Source organism: Podarcis pityusensis (genome assembly GCF_964106645.2).
Source record: "Podarcis pityusensis genome assembly, chromosome: 2".
NCBI classification, from domain to species: domain Eukaryota; kingdom Metazoa; phylum Chordata; class Lepidosauria; order Squamata; family Lacertidae; genus Podarcis; species Podarcis pityusensis.
Window position 1 is genome coordinate 7,426,399 of NC_138029.1, and position 23,866 is coordinate 7,450,264.

At 41.8% G+C, this 23,866-nt stretch overlaps 2 protein-coding genes and 1 pseudogene across 4 annotated transcripts in view; 1 reads left to right on the forward strand and 2 right to left on the reverse strand.

The window, feature by feature from the left end:
• PRIM1 (DNA primase subunit 1) overlaps positions 1–23,017 on the reverse strand; it is a 72,333-nt gene extending 49,316 nt beyond the window's left edge. The window contains exon 1 of one of the 2 annotated variants that reach the window (XM_080994723.1): positions 20,754–23,017. In XM_080994723.1, the coding sequence (XP_080850849.1) occupies positions 20,754–21,066 (313 nt within the window). In that variant the 5' untranslated portion in view covers positions 21,067–23,017. Of the gene's footprint in view, positions 1–142; positions 1,103–20,753 lie in introns of those variants that run through there. The other variant, XM_080994722.1, reaches the window with a different exon arrangement.
• LOC308470975 (retinol dehydrogenase 7-like) overlaps positions 1–23,866 on the forward strand; it is a 267,166-nt gene that overhangs the window by 143,995 nt on the left and 99,305 nt on the right. The gene's annotated exons all lie outside the window — the stretch shown is intronic.
• Positions 14,141–23,866, reverse strand: part of LOC308471104 (17-beta-hydroxysteroid dehydrogenase type 6-like) — a 78,683-nt pseudogene continuing 68,957 nt past the window's right edge. The window contains exon 5 of the transcript XR_013991574.1: positions 14,141–16,103. The product of XR_013991574.1 is annotated as a 17-beta-hydroxysteroid dehydrogenase type 6-like (transcript). The remainder of the gene's footprint in view (positions 16,104–23,866) is intronic.

Sequence of the window (23,866 nt, forward strand, 5' to 3'; positions counted from 1 at the left end):
TAGGTACTTAACACGAGGTACCACTGTATTGGGAGTCACTCAGACCACATTTTGTGGGAAAGTGGAGTAAAGATAAGCAGATGATGATACAGATAATCCCTGGCCTGATCCAGAGCATGGAAACAACACAACAAAAAGCTACCTTTGTTCCCCACTTGTTCTTTCACCCACTCCGTCGCTGCCGCAACGCTCTCTGTACTGGTGACATCCAGAATGGTGGTTTTCAAGCGCTCTGAGGTGACCTTCTTCAGCTGCTCTGCCCCCTTCTGTGTGGTACAGGTTGCCAACACCCGCAGACCCCGGGCATCCAGATGCCTGGCAAGGTGGTTCCCAAAGCCAGAGGAACAGCCCGTGATGAAGACATATTTCTCCGTCAGGTTCTCCACCTTCTGTTTCTCCTGATACCATCGGCGAAGGAAGTAAATCCCCAGCAGGGCAGCCAGGTAGAGCCACATGGCTGAAACCTGCAGGGAAGAAGTTTGTAAGAATGAGGGCACACAGGCACCTAGCAAGCCTTGGAGAAACCAAATCCCAACCCCTGCTCCACCATGAAGCTCGCTGCTCTATTTAGCCTCCCTCGCAGTGTTATTGAGGGGAAGGAGAAATTTTGCATGAAGCAATGAGCTGCTTGGAGCAGAGGCAGGCTAAAAGAAGTATAAACAATAGCTCTAGCTAGCTGCTTATTAACTGAACAGCTTAATAAAGAGGAACAGTGTGATCTTATTTACATCTATAGACATAAACGACACTGAGATCAAATATTGTGCAAGCTCAGCATCAGCATCCAACAGGTCATATGCCTTATTTTGCCATCACTGCACCACTTGCTGAAGGTCCAGTACCCAATTTGTTTTGTTTGTTAATTTTATTTTTCGAGTTTTCAGCTTAACAAAAGATATGAAATGTAGTGCATCTTCAGAAATAAAAACATAATTTGACTTCCCTCTTCCCCTTCTATTTCACCTTCTGGTTTCATTTTTATCACTGCATTTCCCCTATAGTTCCTTATAATTGTTACTGTCTAGTTTCCAAATTGGTTGGACAGTGTTCTCGAAGCTACAAACATGAGTCTGACCAAACTGCGGGAGGCAGCGGAAGACAGGAGTGCCTGGTGTGCTCTGGTCCATGGAGTCACGAAGAGTCGGACACGACTAAATGACTAAACAGCAACAACAACAACAGTTACCAAATAAGTTATTATTTAACTTCTTGTGTTGTTTTCTTCCTGCTAATGTAGTTAAATGTTTGCAAATATTTTTTAAATAATCCACGTATTTCTCCCATTCTTTAGTGATTCTTTATTGACCTGATTTTTAAACACATATGACATATTTTGTCATGTGATGAACTGGAGAATACAATGAGAGGTACAAGATCAAGAGTTGTTTTTCCGATTTAAGCAAATCAATTGTGCGCATCAGGAAATATAGCTCCACTTTTTGTTTTCTTTCTTGCGCTCTCTCTCTCCCTTTCTCCATTTATAAGAAGCCCATAAAAGTGTCTTTTTATATTCAGAACATAAGAAAAATGTGTGTGTGTTTGTGTGTGTGTAGATGTGTGTACACACCACACACACACACACACACACACACACACACAGAGACAGACACACATACACAGAAGGGCAAACGTACTTGTATTTTTCCTCTTTTTTCTGCATTTAATGAGCAAATATTCCATGCCCAGCCTAACTGGAAGGATCTACTCTGCAAATGGTATTTGTTGTGTTTAAAGGATCACTCAAGTTCTGATAACATGGTGTGGTTGGTACAATATGATCCCATATAATCCTGAAATATTCTCCATTCTCCAAATGTTTTCTAGTTCAATACTCCTCTAACTCTTTCCGTCAGTTTTGCTAGTTGTAAATATTCTAACCTGAGTATCTGCCAATTTGTGATTGTCGGTATTGTTTCATTTTTCCACTTCCTCACCACAAGAATTCTTGCTGCTGTGGTGGCATACATGAACAGTGGTCTTATGTCTTTCTTAATTTCTAATGGTAAAATGCCTAAAAGAAAGATCTCTGGTTTGTTTGTTTTTAAAGTGTGTCTGAATAATTTCTTGAATTCATTATAGATATTATCCCAGAATCCCCTAATGATTGCACAAGTCCACCACATGTGGTAGTATGACCCCACATCTATTTTACATCTTCAGCAAGTCGGTGACCTTCCTTTATACATTTCCGCTAGTTTCAAGGGGGTATGATGCCATCTATATAACACCTTCATGATGTTCTCCCTAAGGTTACAGCATGCTGTGAATTTAATATCTACCTTCCACAATCTCTCCAACCCCAAATTTGGATCTTGGCATCCAGGGATACACACACACACACACACACACACACATTGCACCAATGTGATATTCTCATTGTTGCTTGCATTGCAATCTTCTTTGCCACAAGGGAGTTTTGGCGAAACCTTTGACTGTTCCATAATTTTTTATAAAAAGAGGGCCTAGAGCCCAAGAAAACCTGTATGGTCCTGTTCCTTTCCTACAAATGGCCTGTCTCGTCCCTCTTAACAAGCAGAATGCACAGAGGCAACAGAGGATGCAGGAAGGAGGGTAAGAGGCATTCCTGCCAGGCAAGGCTCCCTCCTCTCTGTAGCAAAAGCTTTTCATCCACCTGAAGAAATAAATTCCGTTCATAATTTCTTATTAATCAATACTCTTCTATGTTTTCTGGCCACGTATGTACAATTTATTACTGGAATGGGAATTGAAGGATAAGGAAGTAAAGGAGGTCATGATTAGGTGGGGCCAGGATTTCGGTTATGCAATCGAGATGGAACAGTGGGAAAGGTTGTGGAAACAAGACATCAAATTGACTGCCTGTTACATACAGAGCCATCTTTCCCATAGGGTTTTGTGGTGCGTCGCGCCAGGGCGGTGGCCTCTCAGGGGTGCCCCAGAGAGTGGGGGAGCTGCGTGGCTTTGCCGCCGGCCTCCCCTTTCCCTGCACGCCCGCCAGCTGCGCCCCACCAACCATATGGCTGGCGGGCATGCAGCTTCCCTCCCAAGCCTCTGCAGGAATCGCTCTCCCGCAGCGGCATGGGGGAGAGTTGTGCCTCCCCCCATGGCTGGCAGTGTGCAGCTTCACTCCCCCACTATCCGTGGTAATTTGGGGGTGCTGGGAGGATATCTGCACCCCAGCGCCACATCTGCTAAAGACGGCCCTGGTTACACAATAAAGGAAAATCGGATGAAAATGATGTACAGGTGGTATATGACCTCTGCCAGATTAGGTAAAATATATAAATTAAAATCAAATGTATGTTGGAGATGTAAGAAGGCAGAAGGAACAATGTATCATGTATGGTGGGGATGTGAGAAAATAAAAAAGTTCTCGTGTAGTATCCATGAAGAACCAAAAAAGATGTTTAAAACAACATTCGAGAAAAGGCAAGAAGTGTTCCTTTTAGGTATAGTCACAAAAGACATCCCCAATGACAAGAAAAAAATATTCTTATACACAACAGCTGCCGCTAGAATTCCAGTTGCGAAAAATTGGAAAGCAGACTTTGTTCATTCAGTAGCGGAATGGCAAAATAAATTTTGTGAGTTTGTCAATCTGGCCAAAATGACGGCAGCGATCAGATTACAACCAAATCAGAAATTAAGGAAGGAATGGGAGTATGTAGAAGAATACATGACAAAACATTGTTCCAAAATAAATTTATTGATATGCATAGACTGAAATTCGCAAAGTTAAGGTTAAAAAATAAAACAAAGATTTTATGGGTTAATATGTATAATGTATCTCTTTAACACAATATTAAATGATATAAAAATAATTAAATGATGCTAAGCACAGGTGGAGGGAAGTCACAGAGATACAAAGAAAGAAAATGTATAATTGCATACACATTAAAAAATAATAATTTGGTGGTATAATAATTCAGAAGACAGTGGGGTGCAAAAAAAGGAGGTCAGCTCTGTTTGTGATCTGAAGGTGGTTGCATGAATTTCCTAGAGAACTTGACTCTATTTAACTTTCCTACAGCGGAGATATAAGATTCACAATTACAGTTTCAATTTATTTGAAAAGACTGAACATTTACTGAGAAGGCGTGAAAAAACCTCTTAATCTGGATATATTATACATTCTTTTGAGACTTTTTGGATACCATGGGGCAGGGAGGGGGGAGAGCTTCCTGGGAACTTTTACTTTCAATTTTGTGGAACTGCGTAGATTGAAATTAAAAACTGTTAAGGGGAAAAGAAGCCAAATAGCAGCTTTCTTTTAGCAGGACCTGCAAATGTCCGGCATAGATAGACCTATTTAAAACTTTATAAAATAGCCGTACCTCCAAACACCTTGGGGAGAAGCTGTGTGGAGAGGAGAGTGTTAGAACTCCCCCCCCCCGCTCCCTTGTCTTTAAGTTGTTTTTGGGACTCCTGGGATTCTTCTTCTATAGTGAATAGCGACTGCGTGGAACTGTGTGGAATTAAGCCAGTAAGTGGTTCAAGATATTGTATTTTATTTTTTCTTATTGGTTTTTATTGTGAGGTTTTTTCAGGAAAGCTTCAAAATCTGCGGATTAGCCAAACAAGTGGCGGAAGATGCCCAGCTCATTTATACTTCTTCTTAACAACGAAGTCTGGCACATATTGTTGTAAACTATTCCCTAAACCTTCCTTAGATTTAACAGATGAAGGAGATAAGTAAAAGGATGCAAAGCTTGGAAGAAGGAATGAAACAGGCACAGCGAGAAATGAGAGAGTTGAAAAAGGAGGAAGAAAAGACCATAGGAGATGTGTCCGAAATAAGTAAGATGCAGGAAGACTTATGGGATGCTATTGCTTTAAATGAAATGAAGCAGAGAGAAATGAATTTGAGATTTAGAATGGTTCCATAAACACCAGGGGGAAATATCATGAGAAAATTGATCATTGAGATTGCACAATGGTTAAGTATGGAAACAGAGGAGGTAGCAAATACAATTCAAAGTGCATTCGGGATCAAAACAAAAGCTACTAAAGCTTAAAAATTCCCAGGTGATAGTTTGATCATATTTAAAGATAGAGAGATGAGGAATCTGATCCTGAAGAAAAACAGAGAACAAAGACTCTGTATTGATGGAACATTTATAATCATATTTAAGGACATCCCACTTCGTCTCCTGAAGAAATGCCAGCCTTACAAGACTGACACAAATACAGAGAAAAAACTATATTGAATTCAAATGGGAATTCCCAGAAGGGGTCTCATTCTATTACAAAGAAAAGTGGTTTCAACTTAAAAATGTGGATGAGACAAAGAAATTTATGAGAAGATACAAAGAGCTAGGCAAGGAAGAAGACAGCAGCAGCGACCCCGGACCTAGAAGAAGAAGATAATAAGGAAGGAGGAGGAGGAGGAGGAGGACAGGTTTAAATACCTTTTCTCTTTTCTTTTAACAAAAAGTAAAAGAAATCAAGATGGCATTAAAAGCGTGGACATGGAATGTTAATGATTTAAACAATAAAAATAAAAGAAAATTGGGCATGTTTTGTTGAAAAAGAATTTGGATATTATCTGTTTACAAGAGACTCATGTAGCTAGAAAACAGAATTTTGGTTAATAAAAAACTAGGGAATGAATTTATATCTTCAGATGGAAGTAAGAAGAGAGGGGTAGTTTTGTATATAAAACACAAATTTGAGGCACGGCAAATCTTCAAGGACAAGGAAGGTAGGATGATTGCAGTACAAGTCACGTGGCAAGGCGAAAAACTTAATTGTTGGAATTTATGCACCAAACGGCTGTAAGACAGAATTTTATAAATCTTTAGAAGAGAAATTGTTTGACAATGTTGATCAAAAAATTGTAATAATGGGGGACATGAACAGGGTAATTTCATTAGAAATGGACAGATTAAGAAGAAAAATGAAATCAAAAGAAGGAAAGTTACCCAAAACTTTCTTCTCTTTAGTAGAAAGTTGTAATCTGGTAGATGTTTGGAGACTGAGACACCCATTAGAAAAACAATTTACTCACTTTTCAGAGCCAAATCAATCAGCCGCAAGAACAGCATTTTGGTCCCATGGGCTAACTGAGAGGCAAGGTCCGAGTCCCGTCAGAGGTTGATGTTGCAGTATGGAGGTAGTCTGAATAAGTTGAAGCTGGATGCAGGGCAGGTAGTCGGGTGAGGTCAGGAGCTCCGGCAGGATAGCAGGACAGGGTTCGGGCAGGAACTGACAACCAACGAAGTTGCTCCCACAACTTGGGACTGACTTTTATCTGCCCTGAGGCACAGGGTGGCCCCGATCCTCAGGTGACTCACTTCTCCTGGCCTGGAGGCAAGCACTCCTCCTGCGGAAACATAGTTCCCTCCGCCTCTCTGCCCTGAGCCTCTGCAGCTCAGGAGAAGCTGGAGGGTTACCGGACCCAGAGGCAACCTCAGCTTCCCCAACGGGGCTGAGAGCGGAGCACCTGCAGGCAGTGGGTCCTCCACCCCCTCTGGAGCCAGAGCAGACTCAGCTGGTGCCTGCACCTGAGGATCCAGCACAGGTGAGGACCCTTCGGGCTCATGCCCCAGCCCTGGCTCAGCTGGTTCTGTAGGTGGGGAATCCTGTGCAGGCTGGGATTCCTCAGGTTCAGCATCTGAATCCGAATCCCACGCCATCACAAACAGAACTATGTTTGGACATCCAGCGAACTAATACCTAGAGTTATAAAAATTGAGATTGAACCAAAGACACTTTTGGATTACAATGCCTCAAGACTCTTTAGCCCCATTTTCACGAAACATTTAAAGCAGTATCATACAACTTTAGGGACGCAGGTGGCGCTGTGGGTAAAACCTCAGTGCCTAGGACTTGCTGATCGTAAGGTCGGCAGTTCAAATCCCCGCGGCGGCGTGAGCTCCCGTCGTTTGGTCCCAGCTCCTGCCCACCTAGCAGTTTGAAAGCACTCTCAAGTGCAAGTAGATAAATAGGGACCGCTTTATAGCGGGAGGTAAACAGCGTTTCCGTGTGCTGCGCTGGTGCTGGCTCGCCAGCTGCAGCTTCGTCACGCTGGCCACATGACCCGGAAGTGTCTTCGGACGGCACCGGCTCACGGCCTATAGAGCGAGATGAGCACGCAACCCTAGAGTCGGACACGACTGGCCCGTACCTTTTTAAATGAAAGTTTGTTAGATGATCAAGTAATAAATGAGGCAGCACAGAAGGTCTTAACAGAGTATTTTGTGAATAATAGTAATGGAGAAACAAAAATGAGTGTGGTGTGGGATGCAAGCAAAGCGTTGATGCAAGGATTTTTCATACAACAAAATAGTATTAAGAAAAAGATAACAGAGAAGAAAAAATTGGAAATTTTAAATCAGATGACGAAAAATGAGAAAAAGCTAATTAAAAAAACCAAATGATGTCAAAGTTAACCAAAATATTAATATTTGTGGATGCAGAGAAGGCTTTTGATAATATATCTTGGGAATTTATGATAAAATTTTTAGAATTAATGGACATGGAACAATTGTTTATAAGAGGAATAAAAGCCATATATTCAAATCAAAAAGCGAATTTGATAGTAAATAACGTTATAACAGAATATATTGAAATTATGAAAGGTACAAGACAAGGGTGTCCATTGTTACCATTATTATTCATATCGGTACTGGAGGTCCTCCTAAAGAGTATAAGGAAAACTGAAGAAATGAATGTGCTACCAAAAATATTATTTTTGTTCCAATCAATTCCGATAATCAAAGGGGCAGCTATATTTAAGGAGTGGCAGGAAATAATTTCAAGATACATCTGGCAGGGGAAGAAACCAAGAATTAAATTTAAATTGTTAACTGATATTAGTAAAAGAGGGGGCTTTGCCTTGCCAGACTTGAAGTTATACTATGAAGCATCCTGCCTCTATTGGTTGAAGGAATGTTGTTAGAAAATATTTAGAAGGATTTGATCATAGGTTTGGTTGGCACGCATATTAATGGGATGACAAAACAAAAGTGCCTAAAGGATTTGGAAACCACATATTCTGAAGATCTCTATATGAAATATGGGATAGGTATAAAAACCTATTAGAACGTAAAACACCATGGTAGTTGTCACTTTTGGAAGCAATGAGTGTAAAATAGATAAATATGAGTAAAAATTGGGCCATATATGAAAAGTTAGTAAGAGAAGAAGGAAATAGTTGGAAAATTAAAGCTTATGAAGAGGTAAAAGAATATGTAAATGATTGGTTGCCCTATCGCCAAATTAATGAAATGTTTAAAGAAGACTTAAAGAAAAATGGATTTGGTTATATTAAGTCAAAATTTGAAATGGAAATATTAAATAACAAATTTAAAACATTGTCAAAAATGTATAAATTGCTGTTGGAATGGCATTTGAAAGATGAAGAGGTTAAGTCGGTTATGATACATTGGGCCAAAGACTTTGGTTATAATATACAGCTAAAAGACTGGGAGAAATTATGGAAAGAAGGAACAAAATTTACTGCATGCAATGCTTTGAAGGAAAATGTAATGAAAATGATGTATAGATGGTATATTACACCAGTGAAATTAGCTAAAATGTATAAAATAAGCAATAAATGTTGGAAATGTAAGGAAAAGGAAGGCACTTTTTATCATCTGTGGTGGGAATATAAGAAAGTGAAAGGTTTCTGAGAAATGGTTTATAATGAGATGAAAAAGATGTTTACATTTATAAAAAAAACCAGAAGCATTTTTACTTGGTATTGTAGGCTCTGACATTAAAAGACAAGATAAAAAACTGTTTTTATATGCGACAACTACTGCAATAATATTATTGGCACAGAAATGGAAGCAGGAAGAACTACTGGTGAAAGAGGAATGGCAGATGAAATTGATGGACTACGCAGAATTGGATAAGATGACAGGGAGAATTCGAAACCAGCGGGACCAGAAATTCTTGAAAAATTGGAGTAAATATACAAGTTACCTGAAAGACAATTGTAACCAACTGACTACGCTTGTAGGACTACAAGAAGTTTTGTAAGGAGAACTATATGAAATATTGCAGAAAAGATTTATGAGAATGGACTTTAAGTTATGGATGATTAAAAGTAAAAGATAGGATAACAAATGTAAGATTAAGAGATGAGGTTTGAAAATCATTACACGTGGTTGATGGAAGTCTCATTGTTGTATAAAATGAGATGAGATGATATGTTCTGTTTGGAAAATATATGTAAAAAATAATAAAAATGTATATTTTTTTAAAAAAGAATTTGTTCAACCCTTTCCCTCTATTCTGATATATGTAGGAATAGAAAAAGGTGTCCAATCATTTGTATGGTGGATGGAGAAAGACTTGGTAGGTCAGGCTTCCAGTAGACCTAGTGGACCAGCCTCCACCACATCCCATGTACCTAGAATGCCCCATATCTTTTCTGTGAAGATGACAGATCCTAATCTTGCTGCACCCAAGTTTCTTAACTGGGGTCTGCTCATACATCATAAAGGTGTTCATAGGAAGGTAACTTGCAAAAATTCAGAAGGATGAGTGTAGGGGATTGGAGGTTATGATGACCAACCAACCAACCAACCAACCAACCAACCAACCAACCCACCCACACCTTACGTATTCTCTTAGCTTTCACCTCTCTCCCCCCGCTTTGTGGTAGCCTGCCTAGGTTTTCCCAGAATTTTGGGAGAGCGGGTGTGGTGTAGCGGTTAAGAGCGGTAGACTTGTAATCTGGTGAACCGGGTTCGCGTCTCCGCTCCTCCACATGCAGATGCTGGGTGCCCTTGGGCTAGTCACATTTCTTTGAAGTCTTTCAGCCCTACTCACCTCACAGAGTGTTTGTTGTGGGGGAGGAAGGGAAAGGAGAATGTTAGCCGCTTTGAGACTCCTTCAGGTAGTGATAAAGTGGGATATCGAATCCAAACTCCTCCTCCTCCTCTTCTTCTTCCCCTTGAGTATATCGAACACAGTTCTCCGTCCATGTTGGGTCCAGTCCTCTGCCCCCCTTCCTTCTGGATTGTGGGTCAGGGCCTCCAGTCTCACACCCCCAGACAATTTATCCAGCTGCTTGAAACACAGAATCCCAGCTGCCTCCTCTCTGGCCCATGGGGAATCTCCTCCCTGGACATCCCCTGCCCCATATTCCAACTCAAAATCTTGCCACCAGGCTTTATCTGGGGGCACTTCCTGTGGAAGCGTTTAAATGATCCCCTGTTTGAGTATATGCAGCGACAAGCGGGTTGCTAACTCATTTGAGTCCTATCAATAATTATACCTTCCTAGTTGATAATCCCTTTCTGTCCCTCTTAAAGAAAACACATATGAATCTGAATCATATTAACATAAACTACTTTACTTTCAGATTCATTCAGGTTGACAGAGTGGTTCCTGAAGGCAGGTTCAGGTTACATAACAGATAAACTATATACTAGATAGTAGTGAATCATGAGAAGACTGCAACCGAGCAGTTACCAGTTAGCAGCAACCGACCAACCAACCAACCAACCAACCAACTGACAAAACTGCCTGACACGTAGAGGCAGTTAGTCCTCTTGGAATGTTGGACTTGACTGACAGCTTTATATCCCACACTGCCTTCAGAATCTCTGGGCCCACCCCACCCTCATGGTGCTCAGAATCCACCCCCTTTTCCTTACTCATGGAGCTAAACAAAGACATATTATTTCCCCAGTGACTCTGGGCGACCCTGGTTGTTGCTGCCAGAACTGAGACAGGGCCCCACGCATTTCCAAAAGGGAAGGTAGCCAGTCCTGGAGAAGGAAAACTCTGGTTCTAAACCTCCACTGCCTTGCAGCCAAACTCATTCATGAGAAAGTTATTGGGACACTGAGATTAACCCTGAGGTAATATCATGATCCTGCCTTTAACTCAGTGTACTTTGGGGATCGACCAAAGGTATTAATTTCTTTACTGCAACTATAGGCCAGATGCCACATCAAACCAGTTTTTCAGTGGTGCATCTGTGTGGTGTAAGAGAAATCCTCACTGAGTAGGACATTACATTGCAACAGATAAATATTTTAATAGGACTTCCGGGTTAGCGCCTCCGGTAATGGCTGAACTCCTCTGATCGGGAGGAATCTGCTTTGTGGAAATTAGGGTCTGGCCGCCACGGCGAAGGCGGGGACCCACCAAAAACCACAGGCGGGAGAAGCCTGTGAACGTGGGATTCGGCTGGCACCTTTTGCGCCTCCCCTACTCGCAGGGAAACCCGGTTTCGAGGATCCGGAGCGACGTGGGGTGAGTGGCGCGGTGCTTTGAATTGACTGCTTCTTTCACGGAGTGAAGCCGCATTCCTGTTGCCGGAGAGCGCTGACTTTTTCCTGTGGACAATTTGATCTTAAAACAACTACCCGTGAGTAGAACAGAAAATTGGATTTTTAAATGTCTTAATTTGGCACCGAAACGGGGAGGTTTCAAACAGGAAGTCCGCCTTCCCCTTTTGTTAATAGATTGAAGCAAAGAGACTGCAAGCTAAAGTCTTGGAAAGCCTTTCATAAAGGATTAAACTTCCATCGGTTAAATCATCAAACCCCCCTTGGAAGCAGGAGAAGAGGGGGGAAATTTAAGATCGCGTAAGCCTGCAGGAGAGAGTGAAGAAAGTCAAATTACCACCGCTCGGAACTTGGAAACGGGCTGCTAGTAAGACGGAAGTTTTGAATATGCTCATTAACTGTGAATAGATTGTCTGCTGACAGTAAGTTAAAGAAGAGAAATACAATGTTTCCATTGTCTCCTTTTGCGTTTAAAAAGGAGTAAAAGTAATTGAAAATTGAAACTAACTTTATTGTATGAACTGTGCTTAAAAGGATTGATACAAATAGAAATTGTTTCCCCCTAGAGAAAGCCTTTGAAATTGTTACAAGAGCTGAGCTGGGGGAATTTCCACCTGCAAGATAAAACTGTGAGAATCTGGGATTGACCTTGGACCGTTAAGAATGTTGACAGAAGAAGTCTTAGCGGTTGCATTATGTAAGATTAATGATTCACTGGAACAGCTTTATAAGAAGATGGACGCGAGGACTATAAAAATTGATAACTTGGAACAAAAAGTGACTAATTTGGCACAAAAAGTGAATATTAATACAGAAATTATTCAGGAATCGATACAGGGATCCATTTTGACATGGCAAATTGAGGAGAAGGCGGGGGAGAAAGTTTTTGCTGTGGAACCTAAAGTGGCACAAGTGGAGAGGGAGAGAGCCCCAGCCTTACAGTTGCAATTTGATGATTATAAGTTGATGCCTTTCAAGTCTGAATTTAGAGAAAGTCAGACTTTTAGGACTGGAGCCCTGCTTGGACTGGAGAAAGAAAGTTGGATAGATCCCCTCATGCAGGGATTTATTGACCTTTGGGACCTGGACTTGGGTCAGGAGGAGACTGGAGTTGTGGGGACCGCCAGACTTGGAGGAACTTTGAAACACGACAGGAAATATCTTTTGAACTTCAGTTTTAATTATGGAGATTTGGCTGACTTGTCGAGAAGGAATAAAAACATTGCTAGATGGGAATTTCCCCGAGATCTACTTTTCAGCGTCAAAGGAAGGAAAATAAGAACAAGATCAGGAGAAGACAAAGTAAAGTGCATGTATAAATATGAAGAAGACTTGCAGAAGGGACCTGGAAAAGAGTTAAGAGCCTCGGACAGAAGATCACCAGGTTGATGGGCTATATGGAATTGACGGAAATGACTGGCAGAACCCGAGACCAGGGAGAAGAGACGGTGGAAGAATATTGGAAAAAAGTTTAAAATTTATATATGGAAATAATGTAAAATTAATGAGTGTTAGAAAAATGTTGGAAGGGAATTATACGGCTTTAGTAGAAATGTTTTAAGGAATTAAGCATAAATAAGTATTATAGTATTAATGGAAAATAAGGTCAAAATAGGTTAAGATAATTACCTGACAGAAAATAGAGAAAGATGGAAAGGATTTGCTGAAACAATTAATAGAAATGGAATACAAAAAGGGAGGTGAGAGGAGGTTGATGAAACAAGGGAATGAAAGAGAGGATATTGAGATGGTATGATGTGTGTTTTTTGAACTGTTTTTTGCTTTTGTTTAGTTTAAAGTGTTAATGTTAATGTTGTGTTGTGTATTGTTTATATATTGTATTGTATTGTTTTTTCTTCTGCTTTTCTTTTTCTTTTCTTTTCTTCTTTTTGTAAGGTTTAAAAGCAATAAATATTATTTTTAAAAAAAGACAAATATTTTAATAGACTACTACTCTAGAATTTGTAATGAAATCAAATCAAATCAAATCCGTTTATTGTGAGGACCATGCCTGTACACAAACATCAACACAACAATAGTTAAAAAATATTAAAATTCATTACATACTACGCCAACAAAACCTTCATCCCACAAAATAGAAAGAGAGGGAAAACAAGCAACGAGTTAAACAGACGGCAAACACCTGAATATATTACTATATGCTGATGACATGGCTGTCATGGCACTTACTCGAAGGGGCCTACATAGCATGCTGGAGGGGCTCGCAGCTTATTGTTCCCAAAACTCTCTAAAGATAAATTATGACAAAACAAAAATTGTGGTATTTACTAGAGCTCGCCACACATTTAGATGGTCTTTAGATGAACACAAAATTGAACAGTGTCTTTTTTTTAAATATCTTGGTATCACTTTCCAAGCTACATCTAGCTGGCTTGCCCACTTCAAGACTGTAGCCCTTCTAACACGTAGGACAATCGGTGCTCTGCTCAGCAATAAAATACATTGTATATATAAAGATATAAAAGTAGAAATAAACTACAATTAAAAATCCCTGAGCACCCTACCATGGTCCAGCAAGACCTTCAGCAATTCTCAAGTGGTCCGTGGGAAGAAAAGTATCAGAACCACTGGTTTAGAACTTCAGAAAAGAGAAACAACGGAACATCGTTAATAGTGCAAAGACTTCCTTGGTTCATTTGGAGAACTGACATGTTTCTTCAGAATATTCTACACGGCTTGTGCTGGTTTGGGCCAAATGCATCTCCACAGGAAGTCAAAAATGGAGGCTGGCAAGTAAGAGAGAGGAACGTATAAGAGTTTGGCATCCCATCCTGGAGAGTAGCGGATGCGAGGGGAGCAGGAGGTCAGGGCATGTTCTATAGAGTCTGAGACCGGTTGAAAGTTGCTGCTGCCGGTGAAGGAGAAGAATTTCAATAATTTGAGACCTGTGATATAGGAAACAAGAGAAAAGCTAGTGGTACAAAAATATATATGCATTTATTTCTGCATTTATTTATTTATTTAATTTGTATGCTGCCCTATAACTTCACAGGAGATAACCTAAATATTTTGGGTTCTGAAAGGATATGTTAGCTTCTGGATTTCTCTGCCTAGGAGGTCTAAATCTAAGGAGGGGCATCGGGAACATATTCTGTTGCTTTAAGACAGAACCTTTAGCAGCAGCTGATTGTTGTTGTTTAGTCGTGTCCGACTCTTCGTGGCCCCATGGACCAGAGCACGCCAGGCACTCCTGTCTTCCACTGCCTCCCGCAGTTTGGTGAAACTCATGTTGCTAGCTTTGAGAACACTGTCCAACCATCTCATCCTCTGTAATCCCCTTCTCCTTGTGCCCTCCATCTTTCCCAACATCAGGGTCTTTTCCAGGGAGTCTTCTCTTCTCATGAGGTGGCCAAAGTATTGGAGCCTCAGCTTCAGGATCTGTCCTTCCAGTGAGCACTGAGGGCTGACTTCCTTAAGAATGGATAGGTTTGATCTTCTTGCAGTCCATGGGACTCTCAAGAGTCTCCTCCAGCACCAGAATTAAAAACCTTTAGCAATAGGTGATTAGACAGTGTCAATATGTATTTCAGTCAGTAAGTGGGGCTCAATGGTTGTATCTAGGTGAGCGTTGCCATATGCCGGGTTCAGGCCCGGGCAACCCACTAGCAGAGGAAGAAGTAGCGCGATCCCGGTGGGGTGCCATCGCGGCTGCTCCCCCCGCCACACCCCCAGGACACACGCCCTGCCCCAGCCTGCCCCCACCTGCTCTCCGCCTCCCCCCTCTGTGCCGAACCATGAAGCTCTGCCACTGGGGCAGCCCAGCTCCTCTCCCTCTCTGCGGCTTTTAAAAAAAGCATTAACTGGTCTCCTTTCTTAGAGCTGCCTCCCAGGATCAAGCGGGTAGCGGGTGCTGTTTTGGTGTGGGTGTCTGTGCGCCTCTCTCCCTCTCTCCCCCCCCTTGGTAATCTCTTCCCTTTTCTCCGCTGGACACGACCGTGTGTGCGCTTATGTGTGTATAACTTGTCAGCATAGCCCTTGAGCCAGTGCCACTAACTGGACTCATCCACTTCAGCCCCGACTGGGCTAGGCGAGCTGGGTAGCACTTCCAGAGACCACCTTCTGCACAGGAACAGGTCAAAGTGCTGTGGACTCACAGCTTAGAGTTGTGAGCACCGGATTCACTCCAACAAGAAGACAGTCGTCGCAAAGCAGAGTACAGCAGACTCTAGCAGAGTATATAAACAACTCGGAGAGCAGCTCTGTAGAATATCTTCTTTTATTCTATCTACAACTATACAAACTATATACAGAGCTAAATAGGTCTAAGCATAAATGAATGCTGCACCGCACTGAGTTTCTGCAGCTGCTCTTAGCAGCAACCTTATCTCTACACACGATCTCTAACACTCAGTCTCCGACACTGACTGACTGACTGATTTGGTGCTGGAGCAAAATAAGTAGAGAGCAGAACACACCTCCTCCTCTCTGGAGAATCAGCAGACTCCTCAGGAGATTCTTGGATATGGGAGGGGTGAAATCTCCTCATAACTGTCTCTTTGTGTCTCCTCTCCATCTCCCACAACTGATTGTGCTTCCCTTTCCGTGCAGTAAACAAGGAGCCCAGAGCAGCACCCTGCTGGCCCCACCCGCCCAAGGTCCTTTGCTCCACAACCGCAGTGTTGGGCTGAGTTGGTCTCCCACCAGGGCCATCTCTCTCTCTCCCTTCTATGTGTCTCCTTATGTATCATATATGCCAAATTGAATCAAAGATCAAACGACAGGATAGGAATGGGTGCGATTTCATATCTCTCCAGATACAGACCTGAACGTGTCACATTAGCTAGGTTCTGCCCCCACTCCTAAATATAATGAGCACTGTAAATAGACTTCATGCCCCCCCCCATCTCCATCAACCTCAGTCACTGAAAGGGTAAATGGTAAAAAATTTTTTTTAGGATATTGGCCAGTACAGTGTACAAAATTTAGCCTTGTATGTTTTTAAAGGGGGGAGGGGGGAGATTACACACACACACACACACACACACACACACACACACAAACAAACATGTGTCAGTGTGTCCATTGGAGGGGGAATGTAGTCAAAAAGCTTGGGAATCATAACAACATCTTACTGATGGGTGGGATTTGGAAACCAGCAATTTAGCCAGGTGGGTCTCAGGGTCAGTCTCTCTCTCTCTCTCTCTCTCTCTCTCTCTCTCTCTCTCTGTGTGTGTATGTGTGTGTTCCACTGCAACAGTGGGACTTATTAGCACATGCTTTAATTGCAGGCTTTCGCACATTGCAAACCAAACTGAATTCTTCCCCCCGCCCATTTCTACTCACTGCGCTCAAAGTAGCGCTGCCCATAGGCTTCCTTGATGTCAGAAGGGGCTTGGCTCCATGCATTCTTGTAGCTCTCTATCATGTTTGACTGCATGGGTGTTTTGAAAAAACCGGGTTCAATAATGCTGACTCGGACCCCGAAAGGATGCATCTCTCGCCTGAATTGAGGAGGAAAAATCAAGAAACACATCTTGTTACTGAACCAGAATAATAAGGAAGATCATGATTTGGCTTCCATGGAATAGAACATCTTTCCTTGAAGAAGAAGAAGAAGAAGAAGAAGGGAGAGAGGGAGATGTGGTGAAATGCAGCTTCCTGTCTTCTTCTGTCCTGAGGCACCAGGGCATTGTCTATGACCCGACATCAGGCATATTCAGAGGCAGCCACCAGGAGGTTGGTGCTTACAACTCTTGCTGGTACATTAAATTGTTTCCTCAAGAAAAAGAGCTGACTTAGGTGTGCAAACCTCTGCCGATTACTTGGTAAGTCTCTGGTGCAGTCCACATGTCCCAGCACCTGCTCTTTATTCATTGCTGTCCTCTGCTTGAAACTTAGCTGGAGAAGCAGACATCCCACTAAAGCAAGGAGAAAGAGGAAGATACAGAATTATCATGTTTACCTCAGGATGTCAGAGAAGGCTTCCACGCTGTACTTGGATGCAGCATAGGGTACTCCAAAGCATGCCCGTCGTCCCGCCATACTGGACATGTTGACCACCCTCCCTCTGGCTCTTCTCACCAGGGGCAGCATGTGTAGTGTCATGTCAATCATCCCAAGAAAGTTGACACCAATCATCTTTGCAACGCCATCTTTGGTCAGCCACTCACTGGGAGCTGATGGGGCACCAGTGCCTGCATTGTTCACCAAACCCCAGAGCCCTGTGTGAGAAGAAAAAAATCATTCTTATTGTTCCAGGTTCCCACCTGCCCTAATAATTGGATATACACAATTCTTTGGAAATGTGGGTATATCTGATTCTTGTGAGTGCTGTGTGTGTGTGTGTGCTATGCACTATATGCCAAGGATGACGCTGTTAAGTCAAGGCACCCATCTTAACTTCTATCCCACACATCTTTGCTCACTTAGTGCTTAGGATCCCTGCACAGACACCCTTGCAACTTCCGTCATTTCCCTCTGTCAAATGAGCACAGCACTGCAGTGGAGGATAGTATGGAGCCCTGGGCATCAATTTGCACAGCAGCCACCTGATTTCCCTGCATGCTGTCAGAGAATGGAGTCTATAGTTTGGGCCTACGTTTTGCACAGGTTGGTTAGGAGATTTTAGAGTGATTTTGCTATAAAATTAATAAGACATAATACGTGTAGAATATAGCATGCATGGAACACTGAGAGGGTGTTTATGAGTGGGTGATGAGAGGAATAACTAAGAGGGGTTTGTATCATTAATAAATGATTTATATCATTTATTAACAGTAGTACAATAATCTCCCTTCTTGTCTCAGTCTCAGCAGCCACTATGGAGAAGTTATATTAATGTTTAGATTGGATCAGGCAGCATTTCTGAAGAAAGGGCAGCACATATCTCCTCCTCCTGAGTCATTTTCCTGCTGTGGATTGCAGCTCCTCCCAGCTGCTCTTAGGAGGAAAAATTCAGAGTCCAGCATCACCTGCTTGTCAGTTAAAGTTACCATTTTGTACCATCACTTACGGCTTTTCATATATGTGCTTTAAAGAGCAGCTTGATCAGTGGACATTATCAGGTGTCAATGTTTCTCTTAACACCACAAGGAGCTTCACCTGCTGATGTCACAGAATAAGCTGCTGTCAAAGGCACAAAGCAAATGTCTTTCAGATCAGCTTCTTATAGAGGTTGAATTAAGCTGATTGCATAGTTTTAAATTTAAACTTTAAACTTTATTATGAATCAGCAGCTTTTTGCTGGCTGAAAGAATGGCTACTTCTTGAAAACACAGACATTTTGGATCTAGAAGGTTTTAACAATGTATTTGGATGGCATGCATATTTATGGTATGATAAGGTCAAAGCACACAAAGCATTCAAAAACCATATTGTTAGGAAAGCATTGTTTAATGTTTGGATAAGATACAAAGACTTATTGGAAAATAAAACCCCAAGGTGGCTATCACCAATGGAAGCAAAAGCTCTGAAAAGGCTCAATATGGAGGCCAAATGGCCAACATATTGGGAAATTTTGGAGCAAGAAGGAGATAAATTGAGATTGCAGAGTTTTGAAAAATTAAAAAATAAAGTGAGAGATTGGCTCCGCTACTATCAGATAATGGAGGCATATAATTTGGATAAGAAAATAGGCTTCCAAGTGGAAAAGTCAAAATTAGAAACAGAATTGTTAGAACCCAAAACTAAAAATTTATCAAGAATGTATAACTTGCTGTTGAAATGGAATACTCAGGATGAAACGGTGAAATCTGCTATGATTAAATGGGCACAAGATGTTGGACATAATATTATGTTCGCTGACTGGGAACAGTTATGGACCACAGGTATGAAGTTTACGGCATGTAATGCCTTAAGAGAGAATATTATGAAAATGATATACAGGTGGTACATGACCCCAGTCAAGCTTGCAAAAATTTATCATTTGCCCGATAATAAATGTTGGAAATGTAAAGAAACTGAAGGTACATTCTTTCACCTTTGGTGGACGTGCCCAAAGATTAAGGCTTTCTGGGAAATGATATATAATGAACTGAAAAAGGTACTTAAATATACCTTTCTGAAGAAACCAGAGGCCTTTCTCTTGGGCATTGTCGGCCAACTGGTGCTAAAGAAGGACAGAACTTTTTTCATGTATGCTACAACAGCAGCAAGAATACTTATTGCAAAGTATTGGAAGACACAAGATCAACCCACTTTGGAAGAATGGCAGATGAAGGTGATTGACTACATGGAATTGGCGGAAATGACCGGCAGAATCCGAGACCAGGGAGAAGAGTCGGTGAAAGAAGACTGGAAAAAATTTAAGGACTATTTACAGAAATATTGCAAAATTAAGGAACTTTAGAAGGATGTTGGATAGAAACTAAGAGGTTTTTAGCTGTAATGCTTTAAGAGACATGGAAAAAAAAAGGTTAACAATTGGGTAAAAGATTAATGGTAAGGATTTGCTGAACCAACAAATGGAATTGGAATACAAAGAAGGGAGGTATGAGGAGGTCCGGGGAAATAAGAGTAAGGAAGATAGGTTATGGAACATTATTGTGTTTTTAACTGTTTTATTTTGTATGTTTTTTCTTATTTTCTACTTTTTTGCTGTACTTTATACTTTTTTCTTTGTTTTGTGTATTTTTGTGAAACTTTAATAAATATAATTATATATATATATAAAAAAAAATAAAGTTACCATTTTGTACCATCACTTACGGCTTTTCATATATGTGCTTTAAAGAGCAGCTTGATCAGTGGACATTATCAGGTGTCAATGTTTCTCTTCACACCACAAGGAGCTTCACCTGCTGATGTCACAGAATAAGCTGCTGTCAAAGGCACAAAGCAAATGTCTTTCAGATCAGTTGGCAACCCTAGAAGCTTCTTATAGAGGTTGAATTAAGCTGATTCGATAGTTTTAAATTTTTTTTTTACTCACTGATATTTGGATATTTGGATTAATTGTTTCTAATAAGTTTTTTGAATATTACTCGTTCATTTGATATATTTGGAGTCACTTTGGCGACATTGTGTGGGAAAGTGGAATAAAGATACAGATGATACAGAAAATCCCTGGCCTGATCCATCCAGAGGCACTGGCTAATCAGTTTGAGGTTCTGCAACTGCTTGCCAATTTAAATTTAAATTTTAAAAATTTAATTAATTTTTTAAAATTAAGATTAAAATCTTGCAGCATTGATTATGCTCTCTTGTATCTGTGGACATTATCAGATAGGAACATGTATCTTCATACAAAATGAAGTTTCACTGTGTGACTTCACAGAACAAGCTGCTGTCAAAGGCACAAAGCAATAATCTTTCAGGTTATTTAGCAATCGTAGCAGCTCTTGACAGAGGCTGAATTAAGGTGACCCCATGGAATTCCTTCCCCATTCATTGCCTTATTGATTTTAGTTGTTTCTAATACTTTTTAAAATGGTCATAGTTTTTCGTTTTGATATATTGGGAGTCGCTCTGGCTACATTTTGTGGGAAAGTGGAGTAAAGATAAGCAGATGATGATACAGATAATCCCTGGCCTGATCCAGAGCATGGAAACAAAACAACAAACTACCTTTGTTCCCCACTTGTTCTTTCACCCACTCCGTCGCTGCCGCAATGCTCTCTGTACTGGAGACATCCAGAATGGTGGTTTTCAAGCGCTCTGAGGTGACCTTGTCCAGCTGCTCTGCCCCCTTCTGGGTGGTACAGGTTGCCAACACCCGCAGACCCCGGGCATCCAGATGCCTGGCAAGGTGGTTCCCAAGGCCAGCGGAACAGCCGGTGATGAAGACATATTTCTCTGTCAGGTTCTCCACTGTCTGTCTCTCCTGGTACCACCGGCGAAGGAAGTAAAGCCCCAGCAGGGCAGCTAGGTAGAGCCACATGGCTGAAACCTGCAGGGAAGAAGCTTGCAAGAGTGAGGGCACACAGGCACCTAGCAAGCCTTGGAGAAACCAAATCCCAACGCCTGCTCCACTATGAAGCTCGCTGCTCTATTTAGCCTCCCTCGCAGTGTTACTGAGGGGAAGGAGAAATTTTGCATGAAGCAATGAGCTGCTTGGAGCAGAGGGAAGCCAAAACAAGTATAAATAATAGGTCTAGCTAGCTTTTTATTAACTGAAAAGCTCAATAAAGAGGAACAGTATGAGCCTATCTATAAATATTGTGCAAGCTCAGCATCAGCAGCCAACAGATCGTATGCCTTATTTTGCCATTATTGCATCACATATTGCACCAGACGGATCTGAACCAAAGAGAAGGGGCCATGCCAATGTCCTAGCAATGCCCCTCCCCCCGCTTAGGAAGGCATGTTTGCCTCCTGTGATGTTACTTTGGAATCAACTCCAAAGGGTCATTAGGAGTCCTTTCCATCTCACTAATTTGTCGCTTGCTGGCAGGAGAAGGAGAGCTCCAACATTAAACTGTTTTGCTCCATCAATCGCCTCTTTAGGGGGAGGGGGCTGGGGGCACTGAACCCTCCAGGCTCTCCCTCGGCGAAGAGACCCTCCAAACTTGGCAAGCCTCCAAAGGGAATACTGACATCGGACAACATCTCGACATTGCTCCACCATCCACTGCTGCTGCCTTCCCATTGCCAACCCTCAATCCATCTTCCTCCTCCCTGCTCCCACCTCCCGCCTCCTGCCTCACACTGGCTTCTCCTTCTGCCTTTCTTGTGCGTGTGTGTCTTTCGTGTCGGCTTTGGAGCTGTTGCCTTTCTGGTGAAGAGCATGTTATGCTCTCTTGGGCTGCCTCGGGCCCGGGAGCGACAGGAATCGGGCCTGTGATCGATGGGTTGGACATATCTGCTGTATGGGGAAAATATAAAAATTTACTTGAACAGAAAACACCTTGGTGGCTTTCCCCATTAGAAGTGATATCTTTGAAAAAATTAAATGTGAGAAGTAACAGGGTGACATATAGAGAGCTGTTAACCGAGGTGGAACATCAGGTGAAACTGAAAGATTTTGAAGAGATAAGGGATTTATTAACAGATTGGTTACAGTTTCACCAATTAAATGATATCTTTAAGACAGTCAAAAACAAAAAGACCTGTTAGAAAACAATTTGAAATTATTGTCGAAAATGTATAAATTGCTCTTGGAATGGTATGCAAAAGATGAACAGGTTAAATTTGTAATGATACACTGGGCAATGGATTTGGGGCATAATATTCAGGTTTCAGATTGGGAAAGGCTACGGAAAACAGATTTGAAATTCACAGCATGTTGTACGCTGAAAAAAATTTATATGAAAATCATGTACCGGTGGTATTTGACTCCTAGCAAGTGAGCAAAAATGTATAAAGCAAGTACAAATACCCGCTGGAAATGTAAAGAAAAAGAAGGTACCTTTTATCATATGTGGTGGCCATGTAAGGTAGTAAAAGCTTTCTGGGAAATGATATACAGTGGTACCTCGGGTTACAGACGCTTCAGGTTATATACGCTTCAGGTTACAGACTCCGCTAACCCAGAAATGGTACCTCGGGTTAAGAACTTTGCTTCAGGATGAGAACAGAAATCGTGTGGCGGCGACGCGGCAGCAGCAGGAGGCCCCATTAGCTAAAGTGGTGCTTCAGGTTAAGAACAGTTTCAGGTTAAGAACGGACCTCTGGAATGAATTAAGTACGTAATCAGAGGTACCACTGTATAATAAATTGAAAAAAATGTTTAAAATAACTTTTGTAAAAACAAACAAACCAGAAGCTTTTCTATTAGGAACTGTAGGCGCTGATATTCTAAAGCAGGCATAGGCAAACTCGGCCCTCCAGATGTTTTGAGACTACAATTCCCATCATCCCTGACCACTAGTCCTGTTAGCTAGGGATGATGGGAGTGTTAGGATATTTCCGTTCCACCTTAAAAGGGAGCAGGCTTTGTGAGTCAGAGTCTGCACATGTCCTGTTCACAGGATGTTTATGTTTTCTATTGCTTTTGTTTCTCTCTATGTCTGGAGACATCGATGCAGGCAGTCATGGTTTTCTTTGTTCTGATCAACGCTGAATAAAACTTGTAAATAATGCTCTCCTGAGTGCAACTTTTGGCTGTGCATTATCTGCTGATAGAGTGTGCATGAGCTCTGGAATGTGGCAAGCTATTTCTAGAAACTCATGTCACTAATTGCTGATACTGCGTGACTACAGGAGATTGATGGATCGTCCGGCAGCCGGCTTGGGGGCCATGATGGACTTTGTCTCCCTGGCAGTATCCCAACAGGGAGTTGTAGTCCCAAAACAACTGGAGGGCCGCGTTTGCCCATGTCTGCTCTATACCATCTAGATGGATCACGGTCTTGAAGCATAGAGGTTGAAAAGGAATTTGATGTTGTTCTGTAATGTACTTTCAGCCAGGCCTTGGTTATAATGAGCCATGTGTTGGTTTCCATCAGATGTTGACCGGTTTCGGCACCTAAGGTTAGATAACTTATGCATTTAGGGGCACCAAGGATCTTGCAAAGAAAAGTGGCTTGAATTTGTTCGACCCTTTCCCTCTATTCTGACATATGTAGGGATAGAACAAAGATGCCCAATCATTTGTATGGTGGATGGGGAAAGACTTGGTAGGTCAGGCTTCCAGTAGACCTAGTGGACCAGCCTCCACCACATCCCATGTACCTAGAATGCCCCAGATCTTTTCTGTGAAGATGACAGATCCTAATCTTGCTGCACCCCAAGTTTCTTAA